General features: G+C 26.5%; 2 protein-coding genes across 2 annotated transcripts in view; both read left to right on the top strand.

Moving 5' to 3' along the window:
• The window catches only part of LOC101235661 (rab-like protein 3), a 52,786-nt gene that overhangs the window by 17,553 nt on the left and 13,895 nt on the right, over positions 1-21,338 (top strand). Inside the window, exons 3-5 of the mRNA XM_065793534.1 lie at positions 47-164; positions 493-591; positions 16,112-16,148. Of these exons, the coding sequence (XP_065649606.1) occupies positions 47-164; positions 493-591; positions 16,112-16,148 (254 nt within the window). The remainder of the gene's footprint in view (positions 1-46; positions 165-492; positions 592-16,111; positions 16,149-21,338) is intronic.
• Positions 7,490-12,339, top strand: LOC136078240 (uncharacterized). Its single transcript, XM_065793533.1, has 2 exons — positions 7,490-9,613; positions 9,697-12,339. The coding sequence occupies exon 1, from the start codon at positions 7,798-7,800 to the stop codon at positions 8,806-8,808; it is 1,011 nt and encodes a 336-aa protein (XP_065649605.1). The 5' UTR covers positions 7,490-7,797; the 3' UTR covers positions 8,809-9,613; positions 9,697-12,339.

Genomic DNA, 21,338 nt, shown 5'->3' with positions numbered 1-21,338 from the left:
ATTTTAAATCAATTGACAATATAATCTATATTAAAAATATTTTTAGCCTTACACATATTCTGGACAGCATGGACATTCACGTGATGTATTTCTTGAATTCTGGGATGTTGGAGGTTCATCTGGAAACAAGCATAGTCGTGGTATTTTTTATTCAAATGTGAATGGTAAGATAACTTTTTAAACTTTTTAACTCTAAATTTGAGCCTTATGTTAACTTATTTATTATTATTATTTGTTATGTTATTCATGTTATTAATATGTTTTAATTTATTTACAACTTATTTAATTTCATATTCATTATTATTTATTTATATTTACTTATATTAAAAAAGATCTATATTTTTAACTCTAGATTTTTGTTTTCTTCCAAATTTAATTAAGATACAGTTTTATTTCAAACTTACAATTTTTTTTTTAATTTTTTTTTTTTCAAAACTTGCTATGATCAACAGATGCTTTTAAAACATTTTATGAAGAGTTGTTTTTGTCTAGGTTTGATTCTTGTTCATGATCTCTCAAATCGTAAATCATTTACAAATCTTCAATTTTGGTTAAAGGAAGTTTTGAATGCTGGAAGGCAGGAAATGACTGGTTTATAATTTTTTGCTTTTGTTTAATCAAAGTTAAATTAAAAGATATGAAATAAAACTCTAAAATTTATGTTTTTAAGAGCTGCTTTTTAAAGTATAAGGCAAAATCAATGGCCTGAAATAGTTGAGTTCTTGGATTTTCCTAAAACTTTCAGGGGCAGACAAAAATCATTTCAGAAGAAAAACCTTAAAATTTAATACTATAATTCAATTCAAAAGATATTGCAAATTAAAATTTTATAAAGTCTTTTTTTAGCAGTCATAAGTTAATTGAATGGAGAGGAAGCTTTGAATTTTTTTGACCCAGTTTGAAGCCATTTTGCAAATATGTAATTATAAATTAGGTTTTTAACAAGCCTATGCAGTAGTGGTGTAGTGGTAGAATGCTTGCTTCGTAAGCGAGAGGTTCCAAGTTCGATCCCCACCACGTCCCTGGTAGTACCTCGCTCAACTTGTTTCTCCACGCAGCGGCCTTGTTTGTCAAGGTTCGCATTTCAGAGTTATAGAGTTGAGAGAGGGTTATAACTACAATTAAGTAGCCTCATCAGGTGCAGTGGCCTTCTCGGCTTTGGGAGGTGAGTTAACAAAAAAAAAAGCTCGCAACAATTGAGCTTCTTTAAAGCTAAAATTTTATCTTAAAAACATTGCTCAAAACCTTGCCAGCTTTGAAAAAAAAATTATGCTTTTACAAGCAAAAACTCAATGCTATTGCCAACAAGCTATTAAAGTATAGTTTTTTGAAAACAATTTAAATTCTTTAAATAAATTAAAATTTTTTTTTTTTACTTTTTTTTGTTTTTAATTTTTTAATAATAAATTCTGCACTGAATAATATAAACTTAATTTTTTAAAACCATTTTCATATTTTAAAAGCAAAAGAAATCTTGGAAAAGCAATCATAAACTGAAAAGAATAATAACTAGTTTTCTTATTCTTTCCCAGTGTCTGGCTTGCTGTACAGAATTCACAGCGCATCATGTTTTTAAATCATGGTCAGAATAGAAGGATACCATACACCCACCTTTAGATAGATTTGGTGTCTCCAGAATCTACCATAAAAGAAAGCCTAATGTTGCTGTAGATAACTTTACAAATAAGTATTCAGAAAAAGTAAAGACAAAAAGATGAATATTTAAAGACTATAGAAAAGCCTAAATAGCCAAACCAGGAAGATAATGTTTACTCTGTTTATTACTTTATAAAGGGTTGTTTTTTACAATTTTTTATATATAACTTTTAGTTAAAATGCTAAGCACTATTTATGTTTATGGAAGCAATTTTTTTTAAAGGTTTTCACATTTGATTCTGCCAGGAGCTCTTAAGTCAAAAAATTAAAACAACAGGTTTACTTGTCAAAAGTTGAAATTACATGATTTTTTTTACTATTTTTACTGTATTCATTTTTTACTATTTTTACTGTATTCGTGAGTTTTTTGTACTGTATTTACTTACTCAGAAGCCAAGAGGGGGCTATTCTTTTCTCCTTTTTTTTTTTGTTCCTTAATCCACTCTAACTCATTTAGTAACATGATAGTAAGATGAACAGATGGCTGCTGCATGAAGAAATTAGTTATACTCAGTATTACCAGGGATATGGTGGGCATCAAACTTAGAACTTCTTGCATTTAAAGCATTTGCTATCAAACTTTACCATTATCTTGTGACCTATTTAAGATGATACTTATTAGACAAGTTGCTTTAACTGATGAACATCAATGGGTACATTTTTTCACATTTTTTAATACTGACTGTAACTAAGCTTTTTTAAATTATTGAGTTAGCCAGTATACAATTTGATAATAAACAATCTGGTTTAGAGCAATAGTTTATATTTTTGGCATGCCAAATTCAGTCATTTGATGCTAAATGTAATGTGCCTGATGGTGTGTGGTGTTATTTGCAAATCAGTCATGTTATATATTTGGAAACACAAATTTATAATTTATTTTAGATATGAGTTTTCCATTATTTTTATTATCTTTTTGCTAAATAATTAGTTTTTAGGCTTTTGCTACTTTCTAAAGCTGTACAAATGGCCAAATGAGATACCATATACTTGCATCACAACTATTATAAATCAATAATGATTTTAGCAATCTCAGAGAAATCGGGTATTTAGGATGACTAGATCCAATTAATCCAAAAAGCTCTCATTTTTTGTTTAAAGAAAATAAAATTCTCGGTAGCAAGTTACAAAAGTTGTGTAAACCTCCCTCTGCTAGATCTTCCTGATAAAACAAAAGTTCTTTTGCTAATCATGTAGTTGGTTCTTGAAAATACCAATAGGCTATTTGATCATTAAAAAAGCATATTTTGTCAAAGCAGCTCTTGTTCTTTGAATGCTACAGTCTGATCAAACAAACTCAGCATTTACAGGCAACCAATGCATGGGGAAGGCCTCATGAAATAAAAATACCCATGTCTTGAACAATGTTTGCTTTGAGAGGAATTTAAAACATTTAAAACATTTAATGCAGTCAGACAGACAAGTCTTTAACTTCTCTCATATAGGTTCTAAAAATTGTTGTATATATATATATATATATATATATATATATATATATATATATATATATATATATATATATATATATATATATATTTATATATATATATATATATATATATATATATCTATATTTATACAACTTTTAAAATGTATTCTACAAAATAGAGTGCTTAATGTTCTTAAAAGAACAGAGCAATTAATAAATTTATATATATATATATCAGGCTTAGCGTGTTATATATATATATATATATATATATATATATATATATATATATATATATATATATATATATATATATATATATATATATATAACAGGAAATGCGTGCGATCGCACGCTGTAACTGACCATGCTTATAATATTTTTTCTTTACAATTTGACCACGGCGGTTTTGAGGTTTTAACAATTTAAATGTCATAAAAAAAAATTGTTATGTTATAATTAAGTTTTAATTGTTGATCTTTTCTTAAGATTTTATTTTACGCGTAGGCTTTAAATAAAATAAAAAAGTAATTATAGTGGTTTAAAATAAACATATTTTGTGTAAATTAACAAATTATGTTATATTTTTTTTTATGTAGTCATACTTTTTTTATGATAAATATAATAACTTGTTTGAAAGTATTCTAAAATTCTTTTGAAAGATAATTTTTTTAAATACTTTAAATTATGAGTAAGTTAAATTAAATCTTCCGTTGCAATTGAATGATTTAATTGCTTAGTTTTTTTTGTTTCTATTTTTAAAAAGAAATGTTTAAAACTCTTTTTTTTTAACTTGACTAACTAATTAGAGCATGAAATGGTTAAAAATTACTATTTTAAAAAGACTATGATATCTTTTTAAACAAATTTTTTTTAAAGACTATTTCAACCGATGCTTCACTAAGCTGCAAGTTAGTTTCATGTCTTGAATTAGGTATCTTGAATCTTTCAATTGTCAACAGAAAACATGGTAATCTTTTCCATAGCAGGTGGCTCACAACTGGTTAGGCAATTTTTGGCTTTACATTAATGAACATGGCTTGCAAGGTGATATTTTTAAAAATCTAAAAGTTTTTTAAAATATCACCTTGCAAGCCATCTTGATCTTTCTCAGTATGTGGCTCAAGTATACTTTCATATGTGGTTCATAATCAAAGTAAAGCACTCTATTGTTGATGGGCCCCATCATCTAATCAAACTTCTTAATCTATTAAGTCGTCAAACAGTCAAAGTTATTGATGCTGTTAGTAAGTCTATTCAAAATGGGGCATTTCATGCTCATTCTGAGTCTTATTTCTTATTTCTGAGTTCTTATTTCTCTTTTTGCAATCTCATCAAATGAAAATAGAGCTTTTGTAGTTAAGATGATTATGAAAGTTGAGGAGATTCAAAGCAAGGTGATGTAAGTGTAAGAAACAGAAAAAACCTACACTTAACTTTGATGCTATGACTCTTCTTGAACTCATTAACTGGAGTAACGAACAAATCTTGGAGCCAAATTTTACATGTAATATGACAAAAAAAGATTTACAAAAATTAATAGATTCTCCTATGGAAGTTCCTTACTATCCTCTCCACATCCAGTCTTGTGAAAGAGTTGTTAAACAAGTGACTGAAGCAGCAGCTGTTGTTTATGGTTTTCAGACACGTGATGGTTTTATTGTGTGAAGGTGTTGAACTTTTTCAGAGTTCAACACCCTCACTCATGAGGGCAAATGAACTAAATTGCATGAGCAAATTATTTCGGTGTTTTTATTTCCAGACTATTTTGGTGCGACTTTTTGCAAAATATTCTTATTTGACAAGAGTATAAACATAAATTTAAGTTTAGCGTTGTAAATGGCTGAAGATGTCATGTAAAACATTAAAAAAAAATTTTGGTGGGTGTTCATGAACAAATCTAATTCAAAACTCTATGTATATATGTGTATATATATATATGGCATATCCTACTGGCCAAAGTAAATCAGAAAAAAAAAATTTAAAATATTTTTTCACAAACATAATTTATGGCATGAGGAAAAATCATGTATAAAGATGCATTCGGTCGGATCAGGAAACCAATTTGAAAGAATTAATATTGCTAATTCTTTTTATATTGATTAATCATCCCTTCAACTATATAAAGAAGTCTTTTACTACCCATAACTGACCACACCATTACCTTAAGAGGGTGCTTTACTGTCACCATAACAAGTCTAGGTTATATTTTTCTTTCCTGGCTCAAACAAAAGAGAACTTTTCCATTAATATTTTGAATTGGGACTCATCTAAATAACACACATAAAAAATGAAATACTCACAAGCAATTTATTTTTATAAAATTAACTACATGAAATTGACAAATTGGCAACATCTATGCGTGATCATTCATGAACTGCATAATATATTGTGCGATCCTTTAACTTTCTGGAAATCTTTACTAATATTTAAATTATTATTTAAAAAAAAAGTATATTGCTGAAACTTATATTTTCCAAGGAATTAAAGTTTATTTATCTAGTAACTAAAGTTGAAGTTTTTCTGTTCTGTGCGTGATTCCACTTCAAACTTAATTTATTCTTTGTTAACATTACTAATGTATACCATTTTTTGTTTACAAAATATTTATATTGATTAGAATTAAATGGGAGGAAATTGGAGATCGTCAGTTTTATTTTTATGAAAATAATAGTAAAAACATAAATGAGTTTCTGTGCAAGATTTTTTGGAAATGCCCTATATATATATATATATATATATATATATATATATATATATATATATATATATATATATATATATATATATATATATATATATATATATATATATATATATATATATATATATATATATATATATACAACCCTCAGAATTAGGAAAAATAAGGTTGGCAATAATTTGTCGACCTCAATCTTTTTGAGGTCAGCATCAGGTCGGCAAAAAAAATTTAAATCAAAGGTCTTACCATAGAAACGAGGTCAGCAATTTTTTGCCGACCTCAAACACTTTTAGATAGACAGTTAGGTCAGCATTGCTGAATGCCGACCTTAATTCTGTATATATATATATATATATATATATATATATATATATATATATATATATATATAATATATATATATATATATATATATATATATATATATATATATATATATACAGCCCTCAGAATTAAGGTTGGCATATATATATATATATATATATATATATATATATATATATATATATATATATATATATATATATATATATATATATATATATATATATATATATATATATATATATATATACAGCCCTCAGAATTAAGGTCGGCATATATATATATATATATATATATATATATATATATATATATATATATATATATATATATATATATATACAGCCCTCAGAATTAAGGTCGGCATATATATATATATATATATATATATATATATATATATATATATACATACATATATATATATATACAGCCCTCAGAATTAAGGTCGGCATATAAATATATATATATATATATATATATATATATATATATATATATATATATATATATATATATATATATACATATATATATATATACATAGAAATAAGTTTATTCATTTAAAATCATATATATTTATTTTCTATATATATATATATATATATATATATATATATATATATATATATATATATATATATATATATATATATATATATATATATTAAGGCATCCCGTACTTTTCAAAAAACATATTTTTTTGTTATAAAAACTTGGCCCCAAGTATTTTTTTTGTCTGAAAATATATGCATTTTAGTTCAGTTTTAAAAAAGATGATTTAAAAAAAGTCTTCATTTGCAAAAATTGGTCTTTTGTTGACCAAAAAATTAACTTTAAACAAAAACAGATTTTTTGCGGAAGCAACGAAAAGCCCAAGAAACTTCTTGATAAAATATTAAACACTGAGGAATGTTTCGGGAATATAAGTTATTTTAAATATTTGTTTTAAAGCATTTTTCAATACTTCATTTTACTATTCAGTCATACAGTCATAAAGTGGTGATAAAAAATATATAATCAGTAATGAGTGGTATAAAACAAGAAAAAAAACAAGCACAGTAATGTCCGATTTAATAGGTAATAAAATTGTTGTGAATATAATATTTTCTTTATATTATTAGTAATATTTTAATAATATTACTAAAATAATATTTATAATACAAAGATAATATTATATTCGCAACAATTATATCATTTAATGTTATTAATTTATTTTATTACTATTATCATGAGTATTAAATCATGAATATATTTTCTTGTATAAAATTTTGTCAACAACAACATTATGAACAGTAACCATTTTATCAACAATAATAGAACAATAATAATAAAATAAGAGTAACAATAATAATAAATTAAAAACTATATATAATATGATAATATTTTATCTCCAGGAAAAGGAAGAGACTTAATTCCATCTGAGCTACCAACTCTTGGTGCTGTTCTTCGTAAAGCTATACTGTTTAAAGAGTTGTCAGAAAAGAAGATATATCCATTGGATGATTTGATTAGGGAGACAAGATTGGAAGTTGTTAATCAATGGAAAAATGAAAATTCAGATTTTTTATCTCCAGTAATATTTACAGATAAGTCCATTGACAGAAAGATCAAAAAAAGTTATTGTGATGTTCAGGATATTTGCAGAAAAAGATTAACCAAAAAGGAAAAAATTGATAACATAATGGATTCTATGTCACGGCTGTTTGATATAACTAATTCTAAATGTGCAATTTTTTACTGTAATGAATCAAGTTGTCTGGGATGTGAACGAAAAATTCATATTAACTGTAAATGTGAAAAATCAGCAAGGATTTCTTTGATAAAGTTAAAATTTATTCAATCACAGAGAAACAAAGAGGGGGACAAAGCTAAAGTTGTGATAGGATCAATAGATTATAAAGAGGTTGAAAGGAAGCGAAAAGCAATTGAGCAAAACAGTAAAAAAGAACATGATCTGAAAAAGTTCAAAGAAAAGGAGATAATAAATATTTGCTATTTAAAAAAAACATATGATGAGTTTTTGAAAAATTTTAATAACGAAGTAGAGTGGTCAAACAGTGAGTTAGAGTGTTCTTATAACACAGAAAATTCTCATGTACTAGATAAAAGCGAGGATTTTAAATTAAAGAGAAATTATATGAAGATACAAAATACAGCTATTGCTGCAATTAGGTATGAAGTTTCAAACACTGCTGCTGCTATTGCTTCTGGGTTTTTAAAAGATTTGGTGGAGGCTAACATTGTTCCAGAATCAGCTATTTATTTGTTGTTGGACAAAAACAAAGTGCATAGAGCCAATGATAAAGTTATGTCAGAGTGTCAGGATATTGGAGAAAACAGGTTTGAGTGTGAAGATATTTCTTGCATTCTTTTTGATGGAAGAAGTGACAAAACAAATGTATTGACATTTAATGATGAAGCTAAAAAATTTTATCCTTCAATTCAAAAGGAAGATCACTATACTTTGACTGATGGATATGGTAAATATCTTCATCATTTAACCAAAGAAGAAATACCTAAAAAATCAAAAATCAAACCTGCTGAACATATTGCAAATAAAATATTTCAGTGGTGTAATTTGCATGGGGTAAAAGATAGCTTAAAATTCATTGGTTGTAATAGCACGGTGACAAATACAGGTCATAATGGAGGTATTATCCATTGTTTAGAAGCTAGATTAAGAAAATTATGATGGCTAATATGTTCTCTTCACACAAATGAACTTTGTATTTGACATTTAATAGAAGAGCTTGATGGTAAGACAACCTCAAAGATAGGATTTTCTGGACCCATTGGGAAGTTGCTTACAGAAATTACTGAAATGGAAAGAAATTTTTAAGCCAATATCTATAGGTTCTGGCCTAATTGAACTTCGTGAAGAAATAGTAAAAGAGTTATCTTCAGATCAGAAATATGCCTATAAAATATGCCAGACAGTAATTAATGGAACTCTTACCGAAGATTTGGCTAACCAAAAACCAGGTTCTTTAGTTCATTCGAGGTGACTCAATACAGTTTCTTCCCTGCTTTTAATGTGGGTATGCAAGCATGGGTTAGAGGAGGACAACCTAAAAAATCTAGAGTTAATTGTTAAGTTTCTTGTATCAGTTTACTTCCCTATGTGGTTCCTAGATGAAAATGTACAAATGATTATTGAAAAGTATGTGAGATCTTCTGCATGGAATTCTTATTCTGAAATTTTATTGCAAACATTACTCTGCAGCGAAAATAAAATTGAAAGAGAATTTGCTGTTAATAAAATTCTGGAAATTAGAAAAAATTTAGAAATGGGAAATCTAGCTACCAGAACATGCAAGCTTCCATATTTAAACTTGGATGCAACCATATTAACTGAGCTTATAACATGGGAAGAGGCTTATGAACCCATCTTAACCTGTCAAATGAACATAAGTGAGCTAGAAATGATTGTGGATTGTCCTATGGTAGTTCCGTATTTCCCTGTTCACACACAAGGAGTTTGGAGGGCAGTTAAAGAGGTAAAGGGCTTTTCCTTATACTTAATAATATGTTAATTAATAGAAACTTTCAAAAAATCTTCTTAAAATACGTTTTTTTAAAGGTAACTGCAGCTTCTGAAACAGTGTTTGGTTTTGAGAGGTGAGATGGATTTATTCGTGCAAGAGCAGAAAATAGGACAATAATTCCTCGTTTTAACAGCAAGCTGGACCTCATTTTAGTTTAGCATATATTTTTATCTTATATATATTTTTAGTATCTCTAATATAATAAATTAGAAAGATAGAGACATGAGACATATATATATATACACAGAAATAAATGTATTCATTTAAAACCATATATATATATATATATTCAGGCTTGGCCAGGAAGGCGTGCGATTTCAAATCTTTATATGAGGGGCTCAGCGGAAAAGTGGTCTAACCCACATTTTTGAAATTTTCCGGATAATCACTGCAAACTGTACATTGAGTATGTAGTTTGTTGTGGAAAAAGTGCCTAACCCCAAAACCCATCCATACAATGCTACTACCTATAATCATATTTACTTTGACAGAAAAATAAAATTTGAATTGTGGAAAAGTTGCCTATCCAACAATCAACATGGCGAAAATGAATTGCTCAGATTTGGAAAAGTTTCTAATGAAAAGTGATTGTGATGATTCTGAGCAGATAACAACACTTCTTTAGAGGATGATGTTAGCGAAGGTATGTATATAATTAATGCAGCATCAAGATATACTTTTCATTGAGTTTATCATACAATAATATAGTTTCTAGCCTCAATGTTGTTACACCTATCGACGATCGCAGAGGTAAATCGGTTCCACAAAATAAAAGTAGTGATGAAGACACAGAATATCTTCAAAGATTTATTCGCTTATTTCCAACGTACCAATCTTACTATAGCAGAAAAGACAACCAGTACAGAAATTATTTGCCTCCAACTTTACGAATGTCAACGATGTACAAGAAATATGTTTGCAATTGCAATGAAAATGATCGGACCCCACTTTCAATTTTTGTATTTCGACGCATACTCAATACAAAATTCAATTTACATTTTCACCATCCGCAATCAGATACATGTCAAAAATGTGGTCTATTTAACAATAAAATTAGGTGTCTTTCAGAGGGTTAAGAAAAGAACACTGTTAGGAGGGACCTTATTATTCATCAAGAGATGGCTCAAAAGGTAAAAGAAAAAATGAAAGAAGATACACTAGATGCACATACAAATCCAAACAAGAGGGTATTAGTTTTCAACTTACAAAAAACTCTACCGACACCAGTGCTTAGTACAGGAATACCTTACTATAAAAGGCAAATGTGGACTTACAATCTTGGAATTCACGATGAAAACTTAAAGAAAGGTTTTATGTATGTATGGAGTGAGGAACAAGCATCCAGAGGTACTCAAGAGATAGGTTCATGTATCCTTGAGCATGTTTTTCGACCCATACCAGAAACTGTGATCCATTTAATATTGTATAGCAATAGTTGCGGTGAACAAAATTGTAATATAAAAATGTCTCTTATGTTACAATATATTTTGCACAAATCTCCATTTCTGAAAACCATTGAACAAAAATTTTTTGTACTAGGACCAAATTTTTGTTCCAAATCATTGGATAGACCTATAGATTATTTATTATTATAGATTATTATAGATAGATTATTATATCATATATTATTGTCCTAGGACATAGTTTTTCCTCCTGCGACCGAGACTTTGCTGTGATTGAAAAAGCCAAAAAAAATGAAGGACCAAATTTTTGTTCCAAATCATTGGATAGACCTATAGATTATTTATTATTATAGATTATTATAGATAGATTATTATATTATATATTATTAAAAATGCAAAGAAGAGGGCCCCAATATTTATTGTGAGAAAAATGGAGACCAATGAATTTCTCAGTACAAAATCATTGGAGAGTGGGATAACCAATAGAAAAAAATTAACAAATGGCGAAAAAGTTTCATGGCTAAAGACATGCTGGATAAAATTGGAAAAAGGATCACCACTTCATTTCAAATGAAGTAAACACATTTAGAAAGTGACACATTCGTGTTGCTGGACGTAACGAAGCGAAATCGTGGACGGCCATCTACCACTATCAATGTTGAACTTGAGCCCTTGTACCCCAATGGTAGAAAACTCACAAGAGAAAAGCTAAGTGATCTTTTTGAGCTAATACAATTCATACCACCTGTTCATCATCCCTATTATTTTGCTCTTAAAGGTGACAAGGAGGCAACTGATATGAGTCTTACAGATGATTCTGGTGACGAAGACATAAATTAGTGCATGCTACATATATAAAAGAATCATTAACAAGTCATAAACAAAACATCCATTTAGCTTAACCAACTCTATTAACAATATTTTAAAAATTTTGAAGAGGCAAAGTTGCCTAACATTTTTGTTATTGCAGAACACAGTAATATAGTGTCCTAATTTTTTACTAGATATACCAGTGTATTTTTTCACCTGTCTTTATAATAAATACTATTTTTCTGATAATGATACTTTTTCCTGTTATTTTTAAAAAGATCCTTAAAGTCTTTTACAGTTTACTAAAAATGAAGTAATTGTGGCTTAGACCACTTTTCCGCTGAGCCCTTCATATGACCATGCAAATAATATTTTGTTTTGATGGTTTAACCACGGCTTTTAACAAATGCGCTGAAATATTTGGTTTTTAATTACGTCGAAAATAAATAACTAGACACGTTTATTTTTAGTAACGTTTTTGTATTAACAAAACGCTTTTAAATAAAGTAGCTAATGATTTTTATTAAGTATCATTAAAAATTATACAATTTTTTATTAATATTATTTAATTATTTAAGGTTTTTTTATAAGTAAAAAAAAAAATTAAATTTTATAAGCGATGACTTTAAATAGCAAAGATCTCTTAAATAAACTTAATATTAGATTCATTAAAGTTTTTGTTAAGAAAAAGAAAAAAAAGACAAACTTTTTTGAAAGTTGTTTAAATTAAATAACTTTGATCTTTACTTACGTTTTTATATTATTGAAACGCATTTAAAGTAACAAATCACTGCTAATGATTTTTTGTAAAAATCTTAATGAATAATATATATTTTTTTATATTTATATAAGTATTTATTTTTTATTATAAATGTTTTATAATAAAAAAAAATTATTTACATTAAATAATTTAATTATTTTTACTATTGTGCGAAGAATTTTTAAGAATTTTTTTTTAAACTTTTAAGTGCGTGCATTTATTAAACAATCGTAAGTTGTAAGTTACTTTATTTAAAAAGGGTTTCGCATAATATTATCAGGGATGAACCCAAACCTGTTTTAGTTTATGGGTGCCCAAAAATTATTTTTATTTTTTAATTTTTCTTTTGCTTTTTACAAATAGTTTTCAGTTCATTTTAGATACCTCATTTTTTTTCGGTTAATAAAATGAATTAAAATGAAATTAAAGCTTTTTACATAATTACGTGACGTAACTGTTCTTCGGTTACTAAATAAACGTTAGTTTTATAGAAATAAAAGTCATTACGAAACTTAATTTTAAAAACCTTCTTGTAAAATTTTATAACAATAAAATGTATAAAAATTGTGCTTTTTCGAAAGATAAAACGATTTTAAAATATCCATTCAAAGTAAAGTTAACTTTTGTTTTTGGCAATTATGAGTAAACTGATAAAATCTGTTTAAAATAACCCATAATAAATGTAACTTATTTATTAAACATAACTTTTTAAATTATACTTAATGAATAAAAAATATTATATAATTTAAAATTTAATATCTTTTAAAAATATAATATATTTTTTAATCAAAAAATATATAACATTTTGTAAATTATGTTTACCGTAATTAACTCTTCTTTAATTATCTTTAATTTAAAAGGCACTTTAAAATCACATTAAAAATTAACCTTTAATAAAACTTAAATAAACAAATTTGCTAATATTTAAATCAAAATTTTAAAATTAAAATAATAGTAAATATGTTTATCAAGTGCTTATGTTTTTTGTTCGAATAGTTATTCGTATATAAGACGTAATACTATTTTGTTAATTTTACAAATATTATGCGATTTGATATATGTAAATATATTATGTAATTTAAATATTAATTAAATGTTGTTTAAAATACTTAAAAGTTTAATTACTAGTTATTTAAAACATTAGTAACTACTAAATTAAAATTTCCTAAAATATAGTTAATAAATGTTTAAAATACTTTAAACAATTTTCAATAATTATTTACTAATAGCATGGTATTTGCAACAAAAGTGTTTACTAAAGTCTTAATTAAAATGGTTTTCTTATCGTAACTTAAGTAAATCGACCACCGGTAAATTCATGTATTCAAAAAATTGCCTTTAAACCAACTCCTTATATTAGGATAAAACTAAACAAGATAAACACAAATGATTAAAATGATAATTGAAAAATTGATGATTAAAAATCATTGTCGAGGCACAAACTCTACTTCTCCTCTCCCCCTCCTTCTCCCCCTCCCTCCATTATAACGTTGCCGGGGAAAAAAGCAGTATCCCCAAATAAACTCTGAGTTCTTTACTGAATACATTACAAAAACATTAGTAAAGATAAACGATTCAAAGTTATATATGCCAAACATAATTTAGATAATCTTATCGTTATAGTTTATTATTTATTTTAGTTTATTTTTAATTTTATTTTTGCTATTTTGGTTTTAGTTAAGTTATTTTTATTTTGCTTTTCGCTATTTTTTTTTTACGAAGATTTATTTGCTTCTTTAACGATAAGTTTTTTTTTAAGTTTCTTTATAGTTAAGTTAAGATTTTTTTAGCACATACAAACGTATACAAATTTTCAAAAATTATTAACAGCCATGGTCAAGTTAAGTAAAATCAAATAGTATTTGCGTGGTGTCATATTATGACTTGAAATCCCATGCTTTTCTGGCCAAGCCTGTGTGTGTGTGTGTGTGTGTGTGTATATATATATATATAAATATATATATATATATATATATATATATATATATTATATATATATATATATGCTATCGCCAAAAAGATCTGATAACTCATAATATTTATAGATAATTATTTATAAATTCAAAACGTGCGTACTGACAACACTTTAAACAATCATGTGTGGCGTGAGAGGTTTGCATAGTTATCAACCAATAGGAAAATATCTTATATGATTTATATACAATAAAATCATGTGTAATTCATTCATTATTATCTTAAAGTATGCCTTTCAGAGGACTTGGAGCAAGTCCTGTAGATAACTAAAATTTACCAAAGATACATTGCATTTTCTGTTAAGCAATGTCCACCAATTATGATTTGAGGTGGTACCTGCCAATAGTTATTCTATATATATATTCGTTTATTCAACTAAAATTTGAAAATTACAAATTTTTATAATTTTACAAAATTAGGTTAGGTGTCACTCATAGTTAAAACAATTTAAAAAATAGTTAAGACAATTAAATTAAATAAACAAACAAACAAAAAATTAAATAGCAATATTAGTAAATAAAAACAAGGGTAAATTAAGTTGATTTAAAAAAAAAAAAAAAATTAAGCTATAAAAAATTAAATAAAAAGACAAAAAAATATGAAAACACTCAATTAATAGCAACAATAAAAATAAATTATATTTGTTATTCTTGACGAAAACAGAAAAGCGTAGAAAATTTGTATCAAATTATTTTTGTTTTAATCAGTTCTTCTTCTTATTTTTCAAACATTTTTTGAACTTCTTTTCTTTTAACATGTTGCTTCGCTTTTGATTGATTGTTTTTGTTTTATTTTTTTAATTCTATTTGTTCGTTTTAATTTTTTATTCATTTTCTTATTTTATTTTTTCTTTAATCTTTTAGTTCGTTATTTACCTTTAAATTTTTCGTTATTTTACTTTATTTTTAACCTTTTTTTTTTTTTTTTTTTTAATAATTTCTTTTGGTTTTCATTTTCTCGTTTTTCCCTTTTCACCGTTTAATAAATGCTTCCGCCATTTGCGATGTCATTGTAAAGTGATCTTCAAAGTACTTGTTTACACCTTTAACAATAAGGCGAGATTCTGTGAATTGTTGAAAATTTTGAAGAACAATTTTTCTAAATGGTTTAAAATCAGAAAGTTTGAAGTTTTCATGGTCATAAGTGTCATAAATTAACGCCCAAATACTCTCTTGTTGCCTTGATGCTGCAAATAATAGAGGCTGTTCTAAAAGGTCAAAGAGTCCATACAAAGTACTAAAACATGTTTTATACTGTGACTTTTTTATTATTTTATGTTCATGTTGTTTTTGAATTAAAATGTTTTTTACTAGTAAATACGACCACTATACAGTAATACAGGTTTGTTGCTATAAATAATAGATTTTTGGATCTTTTTGACCATGGCTGTATACATAGGCGCACATCATATTTATAGTGAATTTACATTAGAATTATATATGTTTAATTCCTATTTTTATTTGAGTTATCTAGTTGTCAGCAATTTTATATTTGATTGTTTAGGTGTAAGCATAAGTGGAGCTAAAGAAAGAAATTCCACGTAATTTATTTTCTTTTATTCTTCTTAAACTTTAAAGTAAAATTTTATTTTTATTACTGTTTTTATATATATATATTTTTTAAATATCATTTAACACCATCATATTGGATGATAACAAAAAAATATAAACAAAGTTTTGATAAAATTACATTTAAAGCTCCTAATCAAATTCTGTCTTTAAAATCTTCTTGAAATTGTCAAATTAACAAGTCTAACAGATTGATTGCATTTTTGCTGTTAATGTTATCTTTTAGTTTGATTTAATAGCTAGTAGTCTCAGCTATTCCTGTTTCAAACTTTATTTATTCTTTGATAACATTACTAATGTATACCATTTTTGGTTAACAAATATTTATATAAATTAAAATTTAATGAGAGTAAATTTGAAATTGCTAGTTTTATTATTATAAAAATAATAGACAAACATTTACGATTTTCTGTGCATGATTTTAGGAAATTGTATAAAAAAATCAATAAAGCTAACTGAACATGTAGAAGAACTACCCTCTTGTAAATAAAAACATATGTGCAGTGCATGTACCAACAATTGAGTTTAATTGGACAGCCCACCTCTCTTTATTTGCATAACCCACCTCACTCTAGTTGCACAGCCCACCTCTCTTTACTTGCACAGCCCACCTCTCTTTACTTGCACAGCCCACTTCTCTTTACTTGCACAGTCCACCTCTCTTTACTTGCACATCCCATCTCTCTTTACTTGCACATCCCATCTCTTTTTAATGCAAAAAGTTGAACAACTTAACTAAGTTACACAAACAACACACAAAAAAAATGCTCCTACTTAATAATAATTTTTTAGTAAGTAAAAAAATATAAAAAAAGATTTTCTAATTAAAATAAAAACAAAAATTAAAGCAACAGCAAAATGTTTCCTATAAAAATTTTGTTCAGTGATAGCAACTATAGTTTATAAAAATAAAAATTTAGAGGAGAATTGTACCCTTGATCTGTAAGCACCTTTGATCCTATAGCGTTATCTCCATACTTGCATAACTTATTAAAGCACGCTGTAAATATTATTAAAGCACGTTATAAATATTGTATCTTCAAAATTAATTGTGTTTTGGTTAGAGAATAGACCACTATTAAATTTATTTCTAGAAGGTTTAATTTTGATGACAAAAAGTAGTTTTTTTACTTTTACAATATACCTCAGATCTTTAATATTTTTTTGAGTTTTTGCAACCAAACTCTTCACCTCTTGTATGGTTGCTTTTGGTAAGCTATATATATATATATATATATATATATATATATATATATATATATATATATATATATATATATATATATATATATATATATATATATATATATATATATATATATATATATATATATATATATAGTTCTATAGATTGTTGCATTTGGGAAGAGCGGAAGGAAAAAAATGATTCTTACGCCAACATATACGTCACTTTTAATTACTTTTGACTTTCGTCCAACATTTGCGTGTTGTCAGAAAGTTAAAACCATTAATTTAATTACAAATTAATTGTTTTTAAAAAAAACCACAAAAACACAAATTTAATTGACCAGAATGTTTTTAAAAACATTCTGAATGTTTTTAAAACATTCTGAATGTTTTTAAAACATTCTGAATGTTTTTAAAACATTCTGAATGTTTTTAACAATATAAACAATGTTTTTATTTTTATTTTTCTTTAATAAAATATTTTTATTTTTAATTTTTTTGATAAAATGTTTTTATTTTTATTACTGTAAATAATGCGCGGAGTGTTGCTACATCGACTATCTTATAGCCTGACTCGCAAGTGAGTGCTGCGAGTCAGGCTATTTGTGTATATATATATATATATATATATATATATATATATATATATATATATATATATATAATATGACAAAAAAAGAATTTTTGTAAATATGGAGTGGGTTAGCATCCTTGATCCTAATGCGTTTATGCACCTACTTTTACATAATTTAATAATAATTCAAATGCTGTTGAGGTAGAGTGCCAGGTAATATCTATGACAGCGAACACAATAGTTGTCTCAAAAACTTATAAACACAATAGTTGTCTAAAATACTGCAATCTATTTTTCTTGTTCAATATTATCTGCAAGTAAATCAGTTTAAGTCTGGATTAAAACTCTTTGACTGATGTAGACTCCACTACCAATTCCAGTAAATTATTCCATCCAAAGACAACCCTGTTTGTAAAGAAGTGTTGTATAATTTATATTGTTGTATAAGGTCATCTCTTAGTCTTCAAACTTCTAAAGTTGTTAAATCTAATATTTTTAGTCTGATTATATCTCATCATTTTGAAATGACTTTAAATCAACCTTGGTATAAATAAGAGCAATTTTTTTATTGTCATCGGCATACAAACAACATTTATTAAGAAGTCTGCTTGGTAAATCGTTTATGAATATCAAGAAAAGGAGTAGGCCAAACACAGAACCCTGTGGTACACCACTTAACACATCAACCCGATTTGCCTTGCATTTTCCCATCACTACTCATTGTTTCCTATTCAATAAGAATGATTCAATCCATTTAAGAGGCATACCAAAAATGCTGGAAGCATAAACCTTAGTACATAATTTTATGTGTGATACTCTGTCAAATGCTTTTCAAAAGTTGGTATACAAAATGTCAATTGCAATTCCGTTTAATAATACACTTGTTAAGGTGTCAAAAAATTCTAGTAAATTCGTTGTGCAGCTCTTACCTTTCAGAAAGCCATGCTGTTCCTTTGCTAATAGCTTGTTTGTTATTAAATGCTTGATTATATTATCAGCAATTATTTTTTCTAATATTTTACATGGTATTGATGTGCCAGATACTGGTCCGCGGTATGTTGGTTTCAACTTACTCCCTTGTTTAAATATGGGCATTATATTAGCCTTCTTCAAAATATCAGGCACAGTACCATCTTCTGTATATTTTTTAAATATTAAATAAAGAGGATATGAAATTGATGAACTGCATTGTTTTAGAACAAAAAGATGTACCAAATCAACTCCAATTGGTTTTGACATATCAAGAACCCTCTCAAATGACTTAATGTTTTCCTTTATTTCGTTTCTGATTCCAATCTTTAAACGATTGTATTGTATTCATATATACTAGGTCTACTGGAAAGTTCTGTCCTTTTTTGGAACAAAATAAAATACAAATTTTTATTTTGTTCCACAGCAAAACAAAATAAAATACAAATTTTTATTTTGTTTTGCTGTGTTTGATATCTTCTTCGTTTTTGAATTTCTTGTCATTCAAGAAATTTTGTCAGGACAAAATCAAGTGATAGTCGGTTGGTGCTAAGTCCCGGGAATATGGTGGATGTGACAAAATCTCCCAGCCTAGCTCTGCAATTTTTTGTTGAGTCCCTACAGCATGCGGCCTGGCATTATCATGATGCAGTATGATGCCCTTCCTATTGAACATCGCCAGCCTTTTTTCTTGGATTTTTGTCTTTTAATTATTCAGTTGCTGATAATACTTCTCCGAACTTAGCTTTTTGTTTGGTTTTAAAAGCTTACAATATATTGGTCATTGAATGTCCCACCAAATACACAAACTTCTTATTCAGAGTCAAATGTGGTTTAAATGTAGAAGGACTAGGTTTTCCTGGTTCACAATATTCTTATGTTACTTTCCTGGTTCACAATTTTCTTACGATATTTTTATAAGTAATCCATTTCTCATCCTCAGTTATTATCCTGTTCAGAAATGGCTTGGTTCTGTTCCAAGCAATTAGAGATGTGCATATGGCGACTTGATCATCCGAATTTTTCTGTCTTAATTCATATGGCACCCATATTTCCATACTTATCCTGTCCTAATATTTCCATACTTATCCTATCTTTTGAATCTCCGATGTTGTCAAAAAAGGATCTTGCTCCAACATTTTCTTAATAATGTTGTCATCAATCAAAGATGGACACCCAGAACATGACTGATCAGAAAAGTCGAAATCACTGGTTTGAAATTTTTGAAACTCAGCAGGAAAAATAATGACCGGTCAGCGGTCAACAATCACCTCAAATGACTAAAATTATTCTTTTAACCTCCCAAAATGAATTCTTGCCGGTCAATATTGGTCGGTTGAAAAAAAATCAGAGTTTTGAAAAATAAAGTTTTAAAAATAACCTTGATGTAAAAATTTAGAAAATGCATATACTTAAATTTCATAAAATCATTTAAATTTTAAATAAGCGTTTCAATATAGTTTTATTGTTTACAACCTGCTACTTTAATTTGCTTTGTTGACGAAGTTGTAGCGTAAGCTATATCTTTTTTCTGATGCTTTTATTAAATCCTCGTCTCTGTCTGTTAATCTGTCTGTTACCATCAAATCTTGCAATCAGTTCTGAGTCTTTTCCTGATGATAGATTTTCTTCAAAATTTGGATACATATTCTTGCTTGATGACAATACAATATTTGACAATTAGTTTTGCAATAAGTCAATTAATTTAGTTAACTTTAATTAAGTTTATTTTTTATATGGGAAGAAGTAGAATAACTTTTATATGTGATTAGCAAAACTTCATAAAAAATAAATTTAACCGCAATGGCTTAATAAAAAATAGTAATATTAGAAATAATTGATTGCAAAGTTTGTGTTTTAATAACAAATAAAAGCATTGGGTTTTAAAAATTCGTTTTTAATTTTTCTTATTTTTTTTTTTGTTGCTTTATTTAAGTTATTTTCATTTTACTGGTGGTTAAAAACATTTTTCATGAGTAATTGAAGTTTATATTTTATTATTGTTTTAATGAAAATATTTATTAAATTAATTTTATAATAATATAAAAATATATAATAATTGCTGTATTTAACTGGGAACATTTTTGCTTTTAAATGTCACTTTTTTTTTTTGTTGATCTTTTCATTTTCTCATAAGTTTTTGCTGTAAATGTAATAAATGAATAAATGATTTATAGGTCAACTTAAAATTTTCTATAATAGGATTCTAAAAAATATATATATTTAGTAAAATCTTTTTTTATGTAACACTAGTAATTTTTGTTGTAGTGTTTCATAAAATAATTGTCTTCTTAGTATTGAGTATCAAGTTTAAATAGTAAAAAAATTGCGCACGAGTGTTAATAAAGTTATAAATATCTCATTTTTACAGTTTTTCAAATAAGCAGAGATAAAAAATTATTTTATATCTCTGCTCATTAAAATCAGAGAT

The sequence above is a fragment of the Hydra vulgaris genome, chromosome 03 (genome assembly GCF_038396675.1).
Source record: "Hydra vulgaris chromosome 03, alternate assembly HydraT2T_AEP".
In the NCBI taxonomy this organism is placed as follows: domain Eukaryota; kingdom Metazoa; phylum Cnidaria; class Hydrozoa; order Anthoathecata; family Hydridae; genus Hydra; species Hydra vulgaris.
This window is presented reverse-complemented; position numbering and strand designations above follow the sequence as displayed.

What these genes read in the sequence shown, in the direction of transcription:
- LOC136078240 (XM_065793533.1), top strand. Translation starts at nt 7,798, where the DNA reads ATGGATTCTATGTCACGGCTGTTTGATATAACTAATTCTAAATGTGCA.